This window comes from Haliotis rubra, unplaced genomic scaffold (assembly GCF_003918875.1).
Source record: "Haliotis rubra isolate DU_JTF1 unplaced genomic scaffold, ASM391887v1 Scf121, whole genome shotgun sequence".
Classification (NCBI taxonomy): Eukaryota; Metazoa; Mollusca; class Gastropoda; order Lepetellida; family Haliotidae; genus Haliotis; species Haliotis rubra.
The window spans coordinates 629,517-651,413 of NW_025765126.1; the positions used below are offsets into that span (position 1 = coordinate 629,517).

Sequence of the window (21,897 nt, forward strand, 5' to 3'; positions counted from 1 at the left end):
TATTCTCTTCCAGGTTTCTTCACAAGTTTTGTAAAGCACTATCACTGAAAATCTGAGAATATTACATAGGAACAGTGATGTTCACTTATTTGTTTCCATAATTATATCATCACTAAAAGATCCCAAATAGCAATACCATGGTGTTCACTAGTTTATGACCACCGCAATCGTGAAGATCCAGGTTAGAACTGATCTTCAGTAACCCATGCTTGTCGTAAGAGGCGACTAACGGAACCGGGTGGTCGGGCTGACTTGGATGACACATGTCATCGTATCCCAATTGCGCAGATCATTGCTCATGCCTTTGATCACTGGATTGTCTGGACCAGACTCGATTATTTACAGACCACCGCAATATAGCTGGAATATTGCTGAGTGTGGCGTAAATCTAAACTCACTGTTTCACTATGACCACCGCTGACATGACATCAGTGTGTGTTTTACACAGCTCACATGTAGCGACTCAAGTAATACAGCAATGGGAATCGACGTCACAGGAGTATGAACCTTCCTACAATGAGTGAAAACGTGCGAGGAGGATGTCATCCCTTTCACACAAAGACAAAGTCAATTCTTAAACACAAATATTCAATTACTGATGTGACAAAGTCACTAATGGAAATCTCCAGAAAAATATCTCCCTTGTACAAAATAGATCATACAATACTTTAAACAATCTGTTTCAACAAACCACCAAGCACCTGCCATTAAATCACAATGTAGAAACCAATAAACTGCTGAATTGTGCAACTGTTGAACATGACTGATGATGCGTCCAGAGAATAACCCTATTCATAACATATTGAATAGTTACACTTTGACAGCCAATATAGAACTTTAATAGGATATGAATCGAACAGATATGCAAGTACAACCTGTTACAACATGATCAATATGCCCTTTACGAAGCCCTGATGGGACATGGCTAATGGTCTATTTAAGGCCTATTTAAGGCCTATTTAAGGCCGAATCTGCACCAGCTGACAGACGTGCCAGTACTAGAAGTGCTTCCTCCCATTCATCACACACTCAAGTAGGGCAGCAACAGCCCATACCGTTTGGATGTTAGTAATTTCAGATGGATTGGATGTCAGGTTGTGTAACATACACTATTCAAAAGACGTTTGAGAAGCTTATCTTAAACATGCAGGGGACATTTACTCAACTAGTTTTTCCTTTTTTTCAACAAACCTTTGTCAAGATGGTGGTGTGCGCTCTTGTGCGCAGAGCTCAGGTCACACATCAGTTGAAGTTAAGCAACGCTGGGCACGGAGAGTCCTTGGATGGGTGACTGTGTTTGGCAGTTTGACTCCTGAGAGTTTCTAAGACTTCAGTCATGCCCTACAATAAAGCATCTGTGATACATGTGGTCTCACTGTAGGCAAGTGAGTTTGTTCAAATTTGGCTCTGTTCACCCAGCAGACAATGGGTACCCGACAGGATAAGTCATGTGACTATTAACCTTCTAGCTCCTCACAGGCAGCTTGGGCTAACCAGGGTAATAGTGTGCTGCGCCTTGATTGCTAGCGCTATGGGCATTCACCTTGTGAATGGAGTTTAGCACTTTATTAATGCACTTATTAATATAAATGGGGAGAGATTAGACAATGCAGTGATTGATAGCATGAGCAATCAACAAAGTCACTGAGCTTGAACACCCAGTTGGCTCACAGTGGCCCTTTACAGTTACCACAGGTTGCTGGGAACCTAGAACCCCATCATTATACACAAGCCTGAACACCCAGTTGGCTCAGTGGCCCTTTACAGTCACCACAGGTTGCTGGGGACCCAGAACCCCATCATTATACACAAGCCTGTACACCCAGTTGGCTCAGTGGCCCTTTACAGTCACCACAGGTTGCTGGGGACTCAGAACCCCATCATTATACACAAGCCTGTACACCCAGTTGGCTCAGTGGCCCTTTACAGTCACCACAGGTTGCTGGGGACCCAGAACCCCATCATTATACACAAGCCTGAACACCCAGTTGGCTCAGTGGCCCTTTACAGTCACCACAGGTTGCTGGGGACCCAGAACCCCATCATTATACACAAGCCTGAACACCCAGTTGGCTCAGTGGCCCTTTACAGTCACCACAGGTTGCTGGGGACCTAGAACCCCATCATTATACACAAGCCTGAACACCCAGTTGGTTCAGTGGCCCTTTACAGTCACCACAGGTTGCTGGGGACTCAGAACCCCATCATTATACACAAGGTCTTCACAGTGACATCTGTACACATCAGACCTCTCTGTTACTGGCACCAGTCACAGGGGTGGATCCAGGATTTGGGAGCAGGGGTTGGGGGTTGCACATAAATCATGAAGTCCAAAGGTTAAGGGGAAATGTTCACCCAACACCCCACCCACCTCTGGATCCGCCCTGAGTCACTGCTTCACTCTGTGCTGGCAGGTCTCCAACTAGTCTACAACTATGTGTGGCGTTGTACTTTCAGTCACCAAAACATGTTACAAACAAGTGAATATTGCCATGACACCACATACTCATCCCCCCCGCTACACTGTTACCCAATTTCAGGTTCATCTGGTAATTAGCTTAACAGGAATGTAACCAGGGATGTTGTCTACAATCTCAAAAGAATCAGATTAAACCAACAAAAGTAAATATAGCTTGGGAATACTTAGTCGGTCATACACTTTTTGTCAGTTCTCTGTAATTACATACAAAAGGACACAAAATTATAAATGTCACATTCAAGAGTCTTGTAATGACCCCAAGCACGCTATGGTCAGGAATGATACTATAGGGCAAGTCCATTCATATAGTGTCAAATTCCTCTCATCAAGTGAACATTCTCAACTTCTTGGGGAGTATGCATGTGAAAGCTGATTGTGAAGGTTAGCAGTTACATTACTTTTATATCCTACCAGGTACATTCTTACTGCTGGGTGAACAGAGGTATACTTGAATCAAAGTCACTTGAGTGATTCCACATGTGCTAGACCTCATCCTACCGGGTACCCTCTCACTGCTGGGTGAACAGAGGTATACTTGGAACAAAGTCACTTGATTGAGTGATTCCACATGTGCTAGACCTCATCCTACCAGGTACCCTCTCACTGCTGGGTGAACAGAGGTATACTTGGAACAAAGTCACTTGATTGAGTGATTCCACATGTGCTAGACCTCATCCTACCGGGTACCCTCTCACTGCTGGGTGAACAGAGGTATACTTGGAACAAAGTCACTTGATTGAGTGATTCCACATGTGCTAGACCTCATCCTACCAGGTACCCTCTCACTGCTGGGTGAACAGAGGTATACTTGGAACAAAGTCACTTGATTGAGTGATTCCACATGTGCTAGACCTCATCCTACCAGGTACCCTCTCACTGCTAAGGTGAACAGAGGTATACTTGGGACAAACTCAAATGTGTTAGATGTTCTTCACTATAAGCCATAGAAGCTCCTCTCAGTTATCAAGAATCTGAAGATGATAAAACCTGGTAATCCAAGAAACCTGTGACACTAGTAACCTTGTAGACAACATACAAACCCAGCTTCCACCAACTGCACAATACCAACCCATACAGCACTCTCCCACCAACTGCACAATACCAAACCCATACAGCACCTCCCACCAACTGCACAATACAAACCCATACAGCACCTCCCACCAACTGCACAATACAAACCCATACACCTCCCACCAACTGCACAATACAAACCCTATACTGCACCTCCCACCAACTGCACAATACAAACCCATACAGCACCTCCCACCAACTGCACAATACAATCCCATACAGCACCTCCAACCAACTGCACAATACAAACCCATACAGCACCTCCAACCAACTGCACAATACAAATCCATACAGCACCTCCCACCAACTGCACAAGCACCTCCACCAGCTGCATAATACAAACCCATACAGCACCTCCAACCAACTGCACAATACAATCCTATACAGCACCTCCAACCAACTGCACAATACAAAACCCATACAGCACCTCCCACCAACTGCACAATACAAACCTATACAGCACTCCTCCAACCAACTGCACAATGCAATCCCATACAGCACCTCCCACCAACTGCACAATACAAACCTATACAGCACCTCCCACCAACTGCACAATACAAACCCACACAGCACCTCCCACCAACTGCACAATACAAACCCATACAGCACCTCCCACCAACTGCACAATACAATCCATACAGCACCTCCCACCAACTGCACAATACAAACCTATACAGCACCTCCCACCAACTGCAATAATACAAACCCATACAGCACCTCCAACCAACTGCACAATACAATCCTATACAGCACCTCCAACCAACTGCATAATACAAACCCATACAGCACCTCCCACCAACTGCACAATACAAACCCATACAGCACCTCCAACCAACTGCACAATACAATCCCATACAGCACCTCCCACCAACTGCACAAACCCATACAGCACCTCCCACCATTCTGCTGCACAATGCAAACCCACACAGCACCTCCCACCAACTGCACAATACAAACCCATACAGCACCTCCCACCAACTGCACAATACTACAGCACCTCCCACCAACTGCACAATACAAACCCATACAGCACCTCCCACCAACTGCACAATACAAACCCATACAGCACCTCCCACCAACTGCACAATACAAACCCATACAGCACCTCCCACCAACTGCACAATACAAACCCATACAGCACCTCCCACCAACTGCACAATACAAACCCATACAGCACCTCCCACCAACTGCACAATACAAACCCATACAGCACCTCCCACCAACTGCACAAACCCATACAGCACCTCCCACCAACTGCACAATACAAACCCATACAGCACCTCCCACCAACTGCACAGACACTAGGCTTAAGAAGGGATATCTAGTTACGTCCTCAAACCCAATTATTGAAGCATAATGAGAGAATAACATCTGGTTGTCCATCTGGACCATTAGAAAGATATTCTAATGAACAGATCAAATAACTGGGAAGCTAAAATACCATACTTTGAGAAGCTCATAGGTTTCATTGTCATTGCTGAGACATCAACAGTCAGTTCATGTCAACCATGTTCACTATTACTTCCAAAGTTGGTCACCATCCCAGGTCACCATCTCGGGTCACCACCCCAGGTGGCCAACCCAGGTCACCATCCCAGGTCACCACCCCAGGTCACCATCTGGGGTCACCACCCCCAGGTCACCATCTCAGGTCACCATCCCATGTCACCATCTCAGGTCACCATCCCAAGTGACCATCTCGGGTCACCACCCCAGGTCACCGTCTCAGATCACCATCCCATGTCAGCATATCAGGTCACCATCTCATGTCACCATCTCAGGTCACCGTCTCATGTCATCACCCCAGGTCACCATCCCAGGTGACCATCTCAGGTCACCACCCCAATGTCACCATATCATGTCACCAAATCAGGTCAACACCCCAGGTCACCATCTCAGGTCCGCCCTACCAAGCCTTTCTCTTTATGTTTCCTATGCATTTCATGTTCACAAAGCAAACACTTTGTTGATTTGTCACCGTTAAATGTTTTTTATGCACAACTTTGTGTTCTGCTTTAAAATGATTTTACATTCCAAAACACAAGTGTAATGTTACAAGAAAATAAATCACCTTAATAGCCACTACATCATTACAGTTCCACATCTGAAGGTAGGAATTTGATACATAACTCATAAAGGCCCACTATTGAATTGGTCGTCAGCATGTTCGTGGTAAGTGTCAACTTATGAGATCTGATTGTCAGGCTCACTGACTTGGATGAGGACCTCATCATGTCCCAATGTATAGATTGATGTTCATAATGGCAATCACGGGACATTGTTATTTACAGACTGCCGTCTTAGAGCTAGACTAACGCTTACTCTGAATAAATATACAATTTTGATAAAAATAAATAACTACATTTACAGTGAAAAGGATCCCCAGTAAGCATGGAGAATAAGTCAGAACCTGAGGTAGTCTAGACTTACTCCATTTGGAGGTTTTGTACTGAAGAACGTTTTTGGTTGAAGGGGAGATAATGAGGGTCTGTGAGAGAGACTATCATATAGCTTGAAAACTGCTGCGGGTGGCACTAAATCAGAAAGAAGCATAATGCAGACTGAATGCAAAGTGGCATCAATGACACAAACACTGAACAGAAACAACAACCAGCTGAGTATATATACTCTCTGGAGGTTTCCACAAAGCCAGAACAGATGAAGTATCCTCTATGTTTCTTAATGAACTGGTCAACACACCCAGAGACAGTGGTTCAGCTGTGCCGCGACGAGGCATGGACAGAAAATGAGTCCTGGGTGTCGTTATACAAAGCGATCTTAGCGCTAAGGTGGCCGTAACTCCCATACCATAACATAGACTTAAGGTAGCCTTAGCTCTAAGGTTGTTTGGTACAATGGCACCCTGGACACTTGCCACTCTGGGCACAAAAACACTGTTTTGGAGCTGACAAGCCAGGGATCATATTCAGCGACATTTTCAGTCTCTGAGAAAACTGGGGTTGGGGGGTAGCCTAGTGACTAAAGTGTTGACTCATCATGCCGAAGACCCGGGTTTGATTCCCCACATGGGTGCAATATGTGAAGCCCATTTCTGGTGTCCCCCAACATGATATTACTGGAATACTGCTACAAGTGGCGTAAAACTAAACTCATAGGAAACTGGGTCATCCAAAAACCCATTACACGTCAAACAAACAAATCTTAAAGGTACAACAACATCCCACTTCTCTCTTTTGAGCCCATCAGTTGATGAAATCTATTCATCAGAAAAATAAAAGGAAAATATTTGATTGAAAATTCCACCACCTAATAACTTAATACAAATTGTCCTGTGCCAGCAAGATTCATTTGGCTACTAAATGTCTAAAATGTCGTTACAAGTTGCGTTCTGAAACCTATCATTTTTTACGGTTTGATGCACATTTCTTTTATAGTACCAATAGACAGTGGACAGAATTAGATGCTAATTGACATTTATTAGGGGCATTACTGCATTTGAAAAAGCTCCAATCTTGTACTGAAGAATAAAAAATAAACCTTCATCGTATGATGCCTCTGTCAACACTGTTGACATTTTCAAACGAAAACAGACAAAAACTTCACTGACATTAGAAAAACATTTAGACATGGGTGAAGAAATCCTGATCAATAACTGATTGTAAAAACACCAAGCTTTTGCTTGTACGATTACCACAAACACAGATAGATCAATACAGCCCCAACCATGGCTGCCACTGGCTGACTTTGGTACGGGGTCACATGTGCCAGCCAGGGAATACATTGTGGAGGGAATCGGTACAGGACAAAATGAACACATCATCACAAGTCTTCATCTGTTGTATCATAGTATCTGCATATTAACCACGACAGTTGAAAGCCTGGGGATTCCGCTAAATTTAATGGCGCCAGATAAGAGTTTGGGCTGATAGTGTCATTGGGTGGAATTTGATTGAGTAAATTTGGTTTAACACATCTTTCAGTATTCAAGTGAAGGCAGTGCACTGTAGTAAGGCTTGACGCATTCTACCCATCTGGGGAATCAATCTCCAGTTTTCATCTGTACCATCAAAACATTGTCATTACAACAGGTTTATTGGTTGAACATCTGAACTGAACAAAAGATGATGTTTCAATTTGTCAAACGTATAATTGGGCCTTCACATATGGGTTAAACGAGGTTAAGAACAGGTTAAAATATAAATCTGTCAATTTTGTTATGATTTTAAATCATGTTAGTAAATTCTGGTAGGAACTGTCACGGGTCATCCCGATGGCTGTTCATCAGACTGAGATGGTACCCCAATATGGATGGTACCCTGATTAATACAATTGCTTGATGATGGTACCCTGACAAAGATGGTACCCTGACAGATATGGTATCCTAAAAGTGATGGTACCCTGAAAGTGATGGTACCCTGACAAAGATGGTACCCTGAAAGAGATGGTACCCTGAAAGTGATGGTACCCTAACAAACATAGTACCCTGAAAGATATGGTACCCTAACAAACATGGTACCCTGAAAGAGATGGTACCCTGACAAAGATGGTACCCTGATAAAGACAGTACCCTGAAAAGGATAGTAACCGGACGTCAGCTTTGCAAACAGTTTCTCAATTGATTCCTAAATGTATCTTTCAGAAAAGCATATCATGTACAAAACAAAGAAAAACTTAACAACCATGGCAATATCCTTTTTATACACTTATTTATATTGAGAATGTGGAGCTTCAGCTATGTCAGCCATTGATCTCTTGAAACATTATCAATTTATTGTTGTCAGTGATTGTAGATCAATAATTACACCTCACTTTCTTTCTTTGTTGTCTAATGCCACACTTAACGATGCTCCAGGAATTGCACATCAGTGTGTAAATAATCATGTCTGGACCAGATAATGCCGTGACTTGACATTGTGAGCCATGACCAACCCCCTGGGGTTCAGTGGTAGGTTTGTTGACAATTCAGTGAGAGCATGAACAGCAAGAATATTCAAATGATTCACAATAACACAGGTACAGCATGTCTGTTCACACAAGTTCTTCTACTGTTACAGGCATTTCATTCAATACAATTCACTTTCTCCATCGTTGTTCTAAACATGGGTACAAAGTGTGAAGCCCATTTCAGGTTACCCCACAGTGATATTGCTGGAATAGTATTAAAGCAGCATAATACTAAACTCACTCACTCACTCACTGTTCTAAACATTACATGTTTCTCATCCTTAGCTTTGCGCTCAAATTGTCAGCAATCTTTCATTTATAAAATTGTGTTTCCATAGTGACAACAACAGCCTCAACGTAAGTCTCACCCAATACCATTCTCACTTCATGTTAAACATCCTGTTTCAGGTTTCAAGTACAATCCCCCTAAAAAAATAACAACTCAAGATTTCTACATTATTTTCATTTTTTCTGTTGAAACATCATTAAAAAGGTTCCTGGCATGTTTTGGGTTGGGTTTTTTAGATAGTCACGCTGGTTTTCAAAGGAGTGTAGAAATTGATTTTTTTTCAAGAATGAGAGAGAACACACTAAATCATTAGCAGTAAACTACAAAACATGTTTGTTCTTTTTCAGTTTGAACATCTTGATTCTGCACATGAACAAGCATGGTTAGAGAAGTATGGGTGTGCGTGATCGTACATTTCTTTGGTCACCATGTCAATTAACATCAGTGAGCCAAAGCTTGGAATTACTTGCTTTGCCGATCACAGGCTGGGGTGAGATCCCACCGGCGAGGGCCACCTGCCTTCGATATTGACAGCCTTGGACAAAACAGTTCCGTGAGGAAATATTGAAACATTGGGAAAACAATCTTGGTTGAATGCAGGATCGACAAATGCATAGCGAGTGACAGCTGTATAGGTTTTCCCACCAGTTGAATTGACGACAGATTTGCATAGATACACGTACAGTGACAGCACAGTGCCACTGACAACGCTGACCGGTCTAACGAGTCTCAGGCTCGAGTCGTCGCAGACATGGGAGACAGTTAGCAAGGCAGGACGCTCGGAACTCGGGGCTTCCACGGAATGGGATACCACAGTGTTTAAGTAAGTCGCTAATTCAATGCCTGATATTGCAGCAATTTTCTTCTGTTTATTGTTGAACCTATATTATTATTATTTAGAAATTTAATAATTTCAGAGATTTTTAAAGAATATCACCTCAGATTTAACAATGATCCTTTCACTCATTCATTTGATACAGTTACAGATGTGTCACAAAAAACAATTGAAATGTTAAAACATTACAACCATAATTAGAAAACAACAATTACAAGGTATTTGCTTCAGCATGAAAAATCAGCATTGTTCCAGATTAGATAAATTTAATGTTTTCTAAGAGAAAATGTTAAAATATTGCTAAATAAATGATTCAGACTATTGAATTTGATTCAATAGATAATCCGAACATAACATTGATAAGCTAACAATTCAATAGAATTCACCACAAAAACAGGAAGAACAGATGCCCTGTGTATTACCATTTGTATGGAATGATGGAATGTGTTGGAGATGCATCAGTCTGCAAGCTGCTGCAGACAAAAAGTTTACATTTATTCAGATTTATGTGTTTAGTTCCAAAATAAGTATTGTATCATTCCTGTTTTTGCTTGTCAAGGTTACATCCAGTCAAATGAAACAAAACATACTGCACACTGAGTGGTCAAGTAGAGGACAGTGATGATGGCACAATCTGTTACCATATTTCATCATCACCAAGACTCCACTGATTGCTGGCTGATATGGAAAACAGAATTCAAACAGTCCTAACATTTTACCATCTGACCCGTAAATTCTGAGAAATATTTGTCAGCCAACATAACTGAGAGCAGTGTTTTCTTTATTAGTCCATGATAATAATTATCAGATTTTCATCCCATCCCATCCCATCCCATCCCAACTTCATTTTACTGTCCCAAAATATTGCAAACAGGAAGATCACTATCTATACTGTCTAAAATACATCATACACATAGCTGAATTCTTTATCATGCTCCCTGAAAGATAACACCCTCACCTAAACAGTGTATCCATCATATCAACTGCCTTGTGGATAACAGCTTTGGCTAAACATTTCATTCACCATATCACTTCTCTGGTGGATAAAATCTTCAGCTGATATATTTATCCATCATAATACCTTTTAGCGAATAACATCTGCAACTGAAATTTATCTCCAACATTTCACCTCCCTGGTGGATAACATCCTCAGATGATCAGTTTATCAATCATATCACCTCCCTGGTGGATAACATCCTCAGATGATAAGTTTATCAACCACTTCACCTCCCTGGTTGATAACATCCTCAGCTGATCAGTTTATCAACCACTTCACCTCCCTGGCGGATAACATCCTCAGCTGATCAGTTTATCTACCATATCACCTCCCTGGTTGATAACATCCTCAGCTGATCAGTTTATCTACAATATCACCTCCCTGGTGGATAACATCTTCAGCTAATCAGTATATCAACCATATCACCTCCCTGGTGGATAACATCCTCAGCTGATCAGTATATCAACCATATCACCTCCCTGGTGGATAACATCCTCAGCTGATCAGTTTATCAACCATATCACCTCCCTGGTGGATAACATCCTCAGCTGATCAGTATATCAACCATATCACCTCCCTGGTGGATAACATCCTCAGCTGATCAGTTTATCAACCACTTCACCTCCCTGGTGGATAACATCTTCAGCTGATCAGTTTATCAACCACTTCTTCAGCTGATCAGATTATCAACCATATCACCTCCCTGGTGGATAACATCCTCAGCTGATCAGTTTATCAACCACTTCACCTCCCTGGTGGATAACATCTTCAGCTGATCAGATTATCAACCATATCACCTCCCTGGTTGATAACATCCTCAGCTGATCAGTTTATCAACCACTTCACCTCCATGGTGGATAACATCTTCAGCTGATCAGATTATCAACCATATCACACACAGATACTAGACATTGAAAACATAAATAAACAGCATGCTTCACGTTAACAATTGGCTGAACATGTTGTAAACACTTCATTCTATATAAAGGTAGTCTTCAGGTGCAACTGACACAATTACAAGAAATAAAAACATGAATGAATCAACATTCAGCTAACAGGTGCTCTGACTTTCATGGAACAAATGCTTGAAGCAAGTCTAGGCAGACATATTTACTGCCATGAAGCTCAGCAGAGTCGAGCTTGGCAAATAGCAACAAAGTACCTTGAAGGACCACTGAATGAGATACTGGTAATCACAGCGTAACAGCAATAGATTTCTAATCTATGTGCCAGCCATTTTGTTCGAGTCAATATGAGAATCAGGATAAAACAGCCAAGCACTTTTTCAAGGGAGAGTCATTCTTCAACTTGAATCCTGGCTTTTCTTCCTCAACAGAAATCTATGAATTGATGTTAACAGGCAATGTCACTGGTCGTAGTAAAACATAGTCTCAGAAAAGAATTGATTTTGTTCACCACAATGTATTGAGCTGGTACAGTTTTGAGGTAGTTAAATTCATGGAGGCCTTCAAACATCGCCTAGTCAGTGAAACCCACGAGTATGACTGTAAAGCTGACAAGTCAATCTCGGATTCAAACCCAGGGGTTTCTGGCTTTAAGGGACATAACTCTGTATAGTTGCACTTAAGGCGACTGAACCTGAGATTCCTCATTGTAAGTGCTTGTACAATGTAAGTGATTCTACAAGTGATATGTCTGTCCTATTTTGATAATGAACTGCTGGACTTTGTTGTAATTAGAGTCCATATACATTAACTGGTAGAAACCTGGGTTCGTAGGCAGCTGAGTGAGTGAGTGAGTGGGTGGGTGGGTGAGTGAGTGAGTGAGTGAGTGAGTGAGTGAGTGAGTGAGTGAGTGAGTGAGTGAGTGAGTGAGTGAGTGAGTGAGTGAGTGAGTGAGTGAGTGAGTGAGTGAGTGAGTGAGTGAGTGAGTGAGTGAGTGAGTGAGAGTGAGTGGTTAACACTGTCCTGGTATATGGACTCAAGAAAAGGACTTAACATTTCACACTTTGAGACACCTGAACCCAACCCACTGGCTCTAACTACCAGCAGAACTTTGCTGACAAAAATAAGTACAGAAACGTAGAAACGCAGAACAAAATCATGGGCAATTAAATTTTTCTCAGAAAATTATTTTTCCACACTACAAACACCTTCATTAATGATACAATTAGGAATATTTATTTTCAAAGATTTTTGCATGTTAATTGTTTGACTTTTTTTCAAATTAGAGCCCATTCATAAGGTAAAAGTGAGGAAAGAACTCAAAAAGCACATAATTTAGCAAAACAGAAGCTTGTGGCTATGACAAACACAAACAATAGCTATCCTTAGTCGAACCCTATGTGGAACGAACCAAGAGTCAGCAACCTCACGACATCACGATATATTGGCAGCTAGCTGTTTTATGTGACAACAAAATTATCAGTGGCAGGAAGTGGATTATAAATCATGCATCAGTGCTTCCCAGCAATGCATGTTGTGAACATCAATACTGCCCCCTCTCCCTGCCCACTCCAGCGGCCGCCCTTGATGAGCTGTGCTTTATCTGGACTCCCCTTAACAGGTCAGATATTTATTGTCAATCCTGAAGAGAAAGCATTGTCCAAACTAAGTGTTTTTCACAACAAATATGTGTATTGTGATTAGAACTATAAAATGAATTGATTGTGTCTTTATTCATAACCTAAAATACCAGATTCCTTAATTTCTACCAAACTCTTGTATGTATGAATGAACAATTCCAAATGACAAATAATGTTTATGAATATCTCTTTCCCAATTTGCACAAATATGGCAGAGCTAACAGTTTATGAATCAGCCCTATACTATATGTCCTCTAACCTAAAGTTGTACATCATACACTGAGCACAATATCCGAGCAGTACAAATATAAATGTCCTTCAAACGTTTTTGACCATAATGAAACTAAACATGAAAGAATTCCCCTAAAACCAGGCTTCTGTAGACAAAAATGTCCTAACAATCTTTTTATCAACAATCATCCAAAGAAATGTCAACAAAATACTTGTGAGCAACATATGCTGTTGTTGATGATGTAGATGACAATGAGCTTAGGAACCGCAGTTCTTGAGACTTCTCACCATCCTTGTCGATCTCTGATGCCCGATGCATATAGTTTGCTTATGACAAGTACCAGGCTACAAGAGCTTTCTGTACATTGAGATACTGATCATGTTGACGTATCAGTTAATTCTATACATTTGAATCAGGACAGAAAGTTTGATTTATGCACCTTGTCACCAACACACATGGGGTAATGATTAAGTCAGGCAAAGCTGAAAATCCTGTCTTTTACTATGACAAATGATCTTGTAATCACGCAAATAAAATAAATGTCTTTTGAAAGCATTTAGATGCTGCAGATACACATTAGATTCATCACATCATTGATTTCAGCATTTTCATTTATCAAGGAGATTTCAATGAGGATCCCTTCTGTTCATACTGCTGTGATGGAGATTAGGGCCCGGATATCATGGTACCAATGTAATCATACAATTTGAATGTTAATACTTTGTCCATACAGATGTCTGCATATTGATACTAAATTAATATTTCCAGGCACAGAAACATTTCCATTCAGCTAAATCACGATGCTGGTTAGGTTGGATGGAGATGAAGAACGTCGTGACACAATCAGAGAGAGTTTGGTTCACACGTGATGGATCAGTCAGGTTGACATGTAGTATTAAGTTAGGAATGACACGATTTTTATCAGTACACATAGAGAAAACTCATTTTGTTACAGATTGATAACTCTTGAAACATTTGAGCTGAAATATCTCGTTGGAAGATAGAAAAAACAATTAAAGTGCTTTCTCCATTGAGGAATAGTTAAAAGATGTTGCAAAGATGTTTTGACTTCAAGAGAAAATCAAACTAATAGCAGGACTGTGATCAAACTGAATCGCTTGCAATAAAATTGTTTCATCAAAATGATTGTCACCTCCTACAAATATAATCCTTGATAAAAAACTTGATAAGGATCCAGCATGAATAAATCTTTGTGAAAATCGGTAAATCAGCCTTGTGGACACATTCCATATTTCTTTCTACATCCGTAATTTGTAATAACACATTAATTACCAAATACTAACACTCCTGACACATCATCAAACAAAATCAGTCACAGCAAGAAGTGCACAATATCAGATTTGTTACCTTTCGCTTGGACACACAGAAAATCAATGTTTTGGAAAGAGACACAGGGACATAAATGAAATTAATGCAACTGTTGAATTCACATCGTTAGTGGTGAGAAACAATGACAGTGATCTAATTAGTTCTCCTATGATTGATGACACAAGCCATCCAACATCCTCTTAACGAAGCCCACGTAGGCCAATGTGTGTGCTTGTATTTCATATGGCCATGCGGTCCACGTCAAGCAGAAGGCAAGCTGTGAGCTCCGTCATTGTATGTTTCAACTAACTCCATAAACCAGATGCTTCTAATAACTCAGGCAGCAGTTTAGGCTGGAGTAGGTGATTGGAAGTGATTGGCAGTCAGCAGATTTCAAGTCATAAAACAATGGCCTGGTTACGGTTGGTCCCCATATAATCAATGCTTGAGTGAGTGAGTGGGTGAGTGAGTTTTAACAATTTTGACTCAGATTTTCCAAATCTACTGAGAGGCAAAAGGTATTGCAACATGGAAATTTTTCACTGGTGATCTTGAGATCATGAGAATGGCCAATTCTGGAGCTAGAACATTGATGTCAATGTCTCCTATGGAACAGACAACATTTGCAATGGGGAAAAAATTAGTGGAAAAGAGTTTTCTTCATCGATGAGTCACATTTACTTTTTCACTAAGTTGAATGCAGCACATGTGTCACAATAATTTTTGCCTTTGAGTATATATACAAGTACAGAAGTTCCTGGCCTGAAAATACTAGGAAGTACCTCCACTGTTTCACATGGCTAATCACGCCACACCTATATAGACCAGCGTGTACCACGTCAACTGCATTGGTGTTCAGTGCTGCACTCAGCAACAGGAAGTACATTTCCTTGATATTTAAAAAAATACAAGAGAGAAAAATGATTGGTGCCCTTGAGTGTATTTCAGACCACAGGGTATCCTTTATAAGGGCATCATAAACAATGGCTGTAGATCAATCTGCCGACAAGCCTCATTGGTGATGATGTATATCTCAATATGTAATCTACATGTAACAATGTAGTCAATACAACCCTGAGGGCATATTGGATCTAATGAATTCATCTACAAAAATATACCTACAGACATCATAAATAGTATCTTTCAAAGGTCTTTGCTATTTATAGATTCATATTTAAAATTATCAAAAAGTGTTGGTGCAAAAGCTTTCATAAACAGATATAAACATGGTATAAATAGCTTCCACTAGAGGATAAGGCTTTCTTATTCTCATATGAATTCTATTTGCTGTCATTTGTTTCCATAAATAGCTCTTTCTGTGTTCTTCAAGCAACCTTGGAAATGCTTTGATGTACACATAAAACAGACAGATACATAATGCTTAGTGAGGGCTTGTAAAATAGACAGCTGTGCCCTGAGCTGATTCCGTCAATGTTGTCACACCATGCAACCTCCATTAAATGATTATGTTACAATGGTTTCCTCTCTTTAATGGCACCACAGGCATATCCAGTGTCCTTGTCCAAGACAACCCTTGCTCCACAACACCTGTGTAAACCTGATACCGTAACACTACCTGGTGAAATGTTATAAAACTATACTTATCTGAAGGAAAACAACCAAAAGGACACAACAAATCAGTTACATGACTTTCAGCAGAATTTGAACAAATGTGAAGGGGTCATTTAATTGTTTATACTTTTTTATCTCCATTCTGAACCTACTGTTTAGGGTATCTGTGTCCATTTACAGTTCATGGAATTGACTGACCTGAAGTACAGATGTTTGATACAAACATGTATAAGGTGGATTCCATCCAGATAAGAAATTGTTACAATTTTCAGCGACTGTATTACTAGATAAATAGTTGATAAAAACACATGTTCTAATACACAAAATATTTAACTAAATAATGCTAGCATGATGATGATAAATGGCAGAATCATTGAAACTTTTAGTTGTCCTTGTATGACTGAAAACAGGAAGCCCGAGGCATATGGCGACATTTCAAATGTACACTATCCATTCCCTTCATGTTGTGATGCTTCTCACAGAATCCCTCTCTCACTGTCGTCTCGCGGACTAGGTTACTTAACAAAATCATTTGCCTATAAGTACGGAAACCATTTCACTGAAAGAAAGGTGGGCATAACACCATCAACTAACAAAACAGATGAAAGCCATCCATCGTTAGGTTATCTCTTTCAAGGAAAGGGTAAAAAAGGAAAAGAATCCAAGAGTATAATCAGAGCCTGTGAAGAAGCCCTTCTCGAGCCATACATCACAGAGCACGGTGCCTGACATACTCTCGTGTACACTGCAATCCCTGTCACAGACACCCATGGCAGTCAACCCTGCTGTTGGGAGCCAGAGTGCCAGTGTCATCAAGGCGTATGTAGCCACTGATTGAAGGCTATTGCACCTCTATAAAACCCAGTTATGAAGGCAATCATTCTGCATTGAAACACACCGCCCTACAAGTTTATAAGACTATTGGCATCATCAGCTGATTTATCAGTGTAGGGCTGCTGACAATATTTATGCTGCTATGGCAACGTACCTCTTACGTTAACATTATCAAAGCAAGTATCTTCACTCAAAGGTCAACTGTTTGTACAGACAACAGTTCACAGAAAGCAGTGTGTTGGTAATTTCAAAGCTGATGTCATTGTTTAAGAGGATTAGGAATAAACTAGGTATATTTAATGCTTAGCCATTAACACTCTGAAAATTCTTCAGAAAAATAACATTGTATCCTAATTTTAGACAAACATTTTTCTATTTCATGGACAAGAGATTTTGCTTGCAAGTGAGAACTAAGAAGGAATTTAAGAAACATCCTCAGCCTCAACACAAAGAGTGCACTGAATGATGGCTCTGTGGGGGGACTTAGTGAAGGAAGGAAGGGACAAAGTCGGGATTTAATCTACACAAAACCACCCATTGCTCAACCTTTGGCAAAATCGAGCTTGTATTAGTGTTAAGGATTTCAATGCTGAGAAATCATCAAATGTTTTGGATGTGTTTTACTTCCATTATTGATGAAAGTGGGTTCAGTGGTTCCATGATCAGTTTAAAAAGACAATGATATTATTTGTGAAAACACTTCATCATTATTGAAACATCATTAAGATGTTTGTAAACAATTGGATGACATCATCCTTGGGTGCTGAAGCTATCCTGGACAAAATTACTCTTGAGTATGTATTCAATTGGATGACATCATTATTGTGTTTCTAAACAGATGACATCACTGTGGTGTATACAGACAGTTCCAGTATTACCAAGCATGCACCTCAGAAAGTTTTAATCTACAAAATAAATCTAATTGGACATGGATGTTCTATGAAATGATGAGTTGGTGGTCAAGACACTTTTTATTCAGAGAAAATAATTGTATGTCTTTAAGTTCCCATCCATCCATCCATCCAATACCCACCCACCCATCCATCCATCCAATACCCACCCATCCATCCATACCCACCCATCCATCCATCCATCCATCGTACATTCAAGCAGTAACATACAATAAGTCTGTTTACTTTCATGGCCCATGTATCATGCCATGTGTTACCCTGAGGACTTGTAATGCAATTACTAACCTATTTGTTCAGATTTCCTATTCAGGTCTCTGTTTATCTGCCTTGACATTTGCCATAACACTTCAATGATTCACTCCTTTGCCCAACTAGTCCCATGTGGGGTAAATTGCTCTATTGTTAAATGAGCATTAACTCTGAACCTACGTCACAGATTTGGAAGGATTTGACAGGACAAAAACTGTATCCAACAAATCAACAGACTGGTATAAACACTCCCTCAGCTCATGCAGGTTCCAGATCTTGTCGAGATTTGTCCTGTTGAATATAATGTACCATACCCCTTGTTAATAACAGTGGGTTGGTCAGGGAAATTCCTTATCAAAGTTGATTCTTATGTTAGAAGCAGGAACTAACATATAGTTCTAGGCACCTGAGTAAGTTTGCCTAATCTTTGAAACAGTGTGATAGCTGGAGTCTTTGAAATTGTTTGGAGCCATTATCACTTGATGCAGTGGCAGCAATCATTGGATCTCCTCACAGGTCTCTTGAAATATCTTCAACAGAAATGAGCTGGCATTAAAAAAGGAATTTCAACAATTCATGATGAGCAATGTTACCCTGGCAATATGTAATAACTGTTTTGTGCTACCGATATATTGAAAACATTTCACCATTGTTTATATCATACTTGTAGATTCAGTGCCACTATCCCATTCTGTTGATAAACATCAAACTTTGTCAATATTTCTGCTTTACAGGTAAACAAGCCAATGCCAGTTGAAGAGCCAATTCTCGGAGTATAGATTGTACAAAATGGCCACCGATATGGGATTCAATGAAACCCTTCATCAAGAAACCAAACTAGAGGCGTACTCGGTGGTGTTGTCGGTAACAACGCTGTTGCTGGCCGCCATTGGAGGAGGAGGGGGCAGCCTAACGGTCATCTGCGCCATCTTGGCAGGCAAGTCCATCCACAAACTCAGCTACTCCGTCATCCTGGTCCTGCTGTTTGCCTGTCTGATGCTGGACCTGGTGTGGACTCCACAGGAGATTCTTCATCTGCTGTACTACCACTACACGTATCAGAACCCCAGCCAGTACTTCAAGATATTTGTACACGGGATGTACCTGTTGTTGTCCGTCATTATGGCTGTCACCATTGTGTTTGTGTCTGCGGAGAATATCTTCCGACAGTGCAGTCACATGGGGAAGATGTTTCAGAAAGTTTGGTCTATTACTGGATGCATTACAGCTGTAATCATTGGCCTGTGTTTGGCTGGCTCATACCTGGTCGTGTCCATACAGTATGAAACCCATGTGTCGGAGTATTTTGTCGTCTTCAATAGCCGTTCCTTTTGCATGAAAGTGGTGATTCTTGGAATCTTTACGTTTCTTGTTCTAGCCATCTTGTTGTGTGTAATCTTCAGTGCAATAATACACAAAAAGCATTCTGGAGGTTTCCATGGCAACAGCAATAGCGGATGTAAACATCAAGTTCCCGACTCTTCTGATACGAGACCCAGAAGGCAACCCATCTGAAGATGAGTCGGAAGACACCCCATCAGTCCATGCAGCCTCCCCTCTGCCCCTCCTGGCCATCAATGCTGCTGGGGGACCAGCCAGAGATGGACCTATGCCCATATCACCCAAAAATAAAAACATGCTTGGTGTGAACATGACCCAGATCCTGGGCCGGCGGCGTCACACAATCTGTCAGATTGGTGACTCCAGTACTAATTTCATGGATCCTGCTGAGAAGGCTAAAAAGTACAATTATGTTAGAAAGTTCTCAGTGGATATATCGGCCCTACAGGCTCAACTGGAAAATCCAAAATTATTCAGTGGAAAAGCGCCATTTCAGTCTGACACGGATTTGCAATCCAAGTCTCGCAATAATTCTCAAAAAGGTCGCTGCCCTTGAAGACCCCAGTGTTGAAATTTGATGAGAAAGAAGAAAAGGGAGAAAGTGAGGATGTGAAGAACGATGTTCGCCCGATGTTGCCGCTGATTACCGTGTCAGACGATGAGGGCACAGAGAAGGAGGAGGTGGATACACGGTCGGAACACGAGAGTGTTGAAGATGGGAGCGAGAAGGACAAGACAACCTTGAAGTTCAAACTTCCACACATGTCTGAAGAATCACATGTCAGTGATCATGAGAGTCTTCACAGCTTTGACAATGATTCCACAACTGACCTGACTCTTAGTTTCACTAAACTGTCATGTCTTCTGTCTGTGACCTTCTGTCTGTGCACTCTCCCCCTATTCCTGACCGAAGTACTACGAAACCATCTATCTACCATCGCATACATCAACATCACCACGTGTACGCTTGCCCTGTCCACAATACAAACAATAATTTACCCACAAGTCATCATCTGCATGGACAGTGTCGTACATCGTGCTGTGCACAAACTCTGGGTCCGATTCCTGCGGCGGTGTCGATGCATGGCGGCCAGCATTGATGAGGATGGAGAAGAAAACAGGACAAATCTGAACACTGACACAAGCCAGGTGTAAATACACATCTCCATCAATCTCATCTTCGGTTACCAGGGTACTACATCGCCATTCCTTTACAATAAATACCCAGGACCCATTTGCTTTGATAGAATGGGACACTTACATTTTTAGATTGATATTTCACTCCAGTACGTAATAGGACAGTTGAGGATTGGGATGTCACAGAAGTTCTGTTCTGTAAAACTGTGCAAGGATAGGACAGTTATGGATTGGGACGTGACAGAAGTTCTGTTCTGTACTATTTAGCTAGGATAGGACAGCAGAGAATAAGGACGCCACAGAAGTTCTGTTCTGTAAAACTTAGCAAGGATAGGACAGTTATGGATTGGGACGTGACAGAAGTTCTGATCTGTACTATTTAGCTAGGATAGGGCAGTTGAGAATAGCAGCGTCACAGAAGTTCTGTTCTGTACTATTTAGCTAGGATAGGACAGCAGAGGACAAGGATGTCACAGAAGTTATGTTCTGTAAAACTTTGCAAGGATAGGACACTTATGGATTGGGACGTGACAGAAGTTCTGATCTGTACTATTTAGCTAGGATAGGGCAGTTGAGAATAGCAGTGTCACAGAAGTTCTGTTCTATACTACCGGTATTTAGCTAGGATAGGACAGCTGAGGATAAGGACGCCACAGAAGTTCTGTTCTGTAAAACTTCACAAGGATAGGACAGTTATGGATTGGGACGTGACAGAAGTTCTGATCTGTACTATTTAGCTAGGATAGGGCAGTTGAAAATAGCATTATCACAGAAGTTCTGTTCTGTACTATTTAGCTAGGATAGGGCAGTTGAGAATAAGCAGGCCACAGAAGTTCTGTTCTGTACAGAAGTTCAGTTATGGATACATACACAGAAGTTCTGATCTGTACTATTTAGCTAGGATAGGACAGTTGAGGATAAGGGGATAGGACATCACAGAAGTTCTGTTCTGTAAAACTTCGCTAGGATAGGACAGTTATGGATTGGGACGTGACAGAAGTTCTGATCTGTACTATTTAGCTAGGATAGGGCAGTTGAGAATAGCATTGTAACAGAAGTTCTGTTCTGTACTATTTAGCTAGGATAAGACAGCTGAGGATAAGGACACCACAGAAGTTCTGTTCTGGACTATTCAGCTTGGATAGGAGAACTGTTATAGTGACGTCACAGT

The 21,897-nt window shown here is 41.1% G+C and overlaps 3 protein-coding genes across 3 annotated transcripts in view; 2 read left to right on the top strand and 1 right to left on the bottom strand.

Moving 5' to 3' along the window:
* LOC124264949 (arginine--tRNA ligase, cytoplasmic-like) overlaps positions 1-21,897 on the bottom strand; it is a 141,617-nt gene that overhangs the window by 43,196 nt on the left and 76,524 nt on the right. The window lies entirely within an intron of this gene.
* Positions 9,117-19,866, top strand: LOC124264929. Its single transcript, XM_046699714.1, has 2 exons — positions 9,117-9,567; positions 18,983-19,866. Exon 2 carries the CDS (start codon positions 19,038-19,040, stop codon positions 19,761-19,763), a length of 726 nt encoding a protein of 241 aa, XP_046555670.1. The 5' UTR covers positions 9,117-9,567; positions 18,983-19,037; the 3' UTR covers positions 19,764-19,866.
* Positions 19,989-21,088, top strand: LOC124264940. Its single transcript, XM_046699723.1, has one exon. It carries the CDS (start codon positions 20,220-20,222, stop codon positions 20,742-20,744), a length of 525 nt encoding a protein of 174 aa, XP_046555679.1. The 5' UTR covers positions 19,989-20,219; the 3' UTR covers positions 20,745-21,088.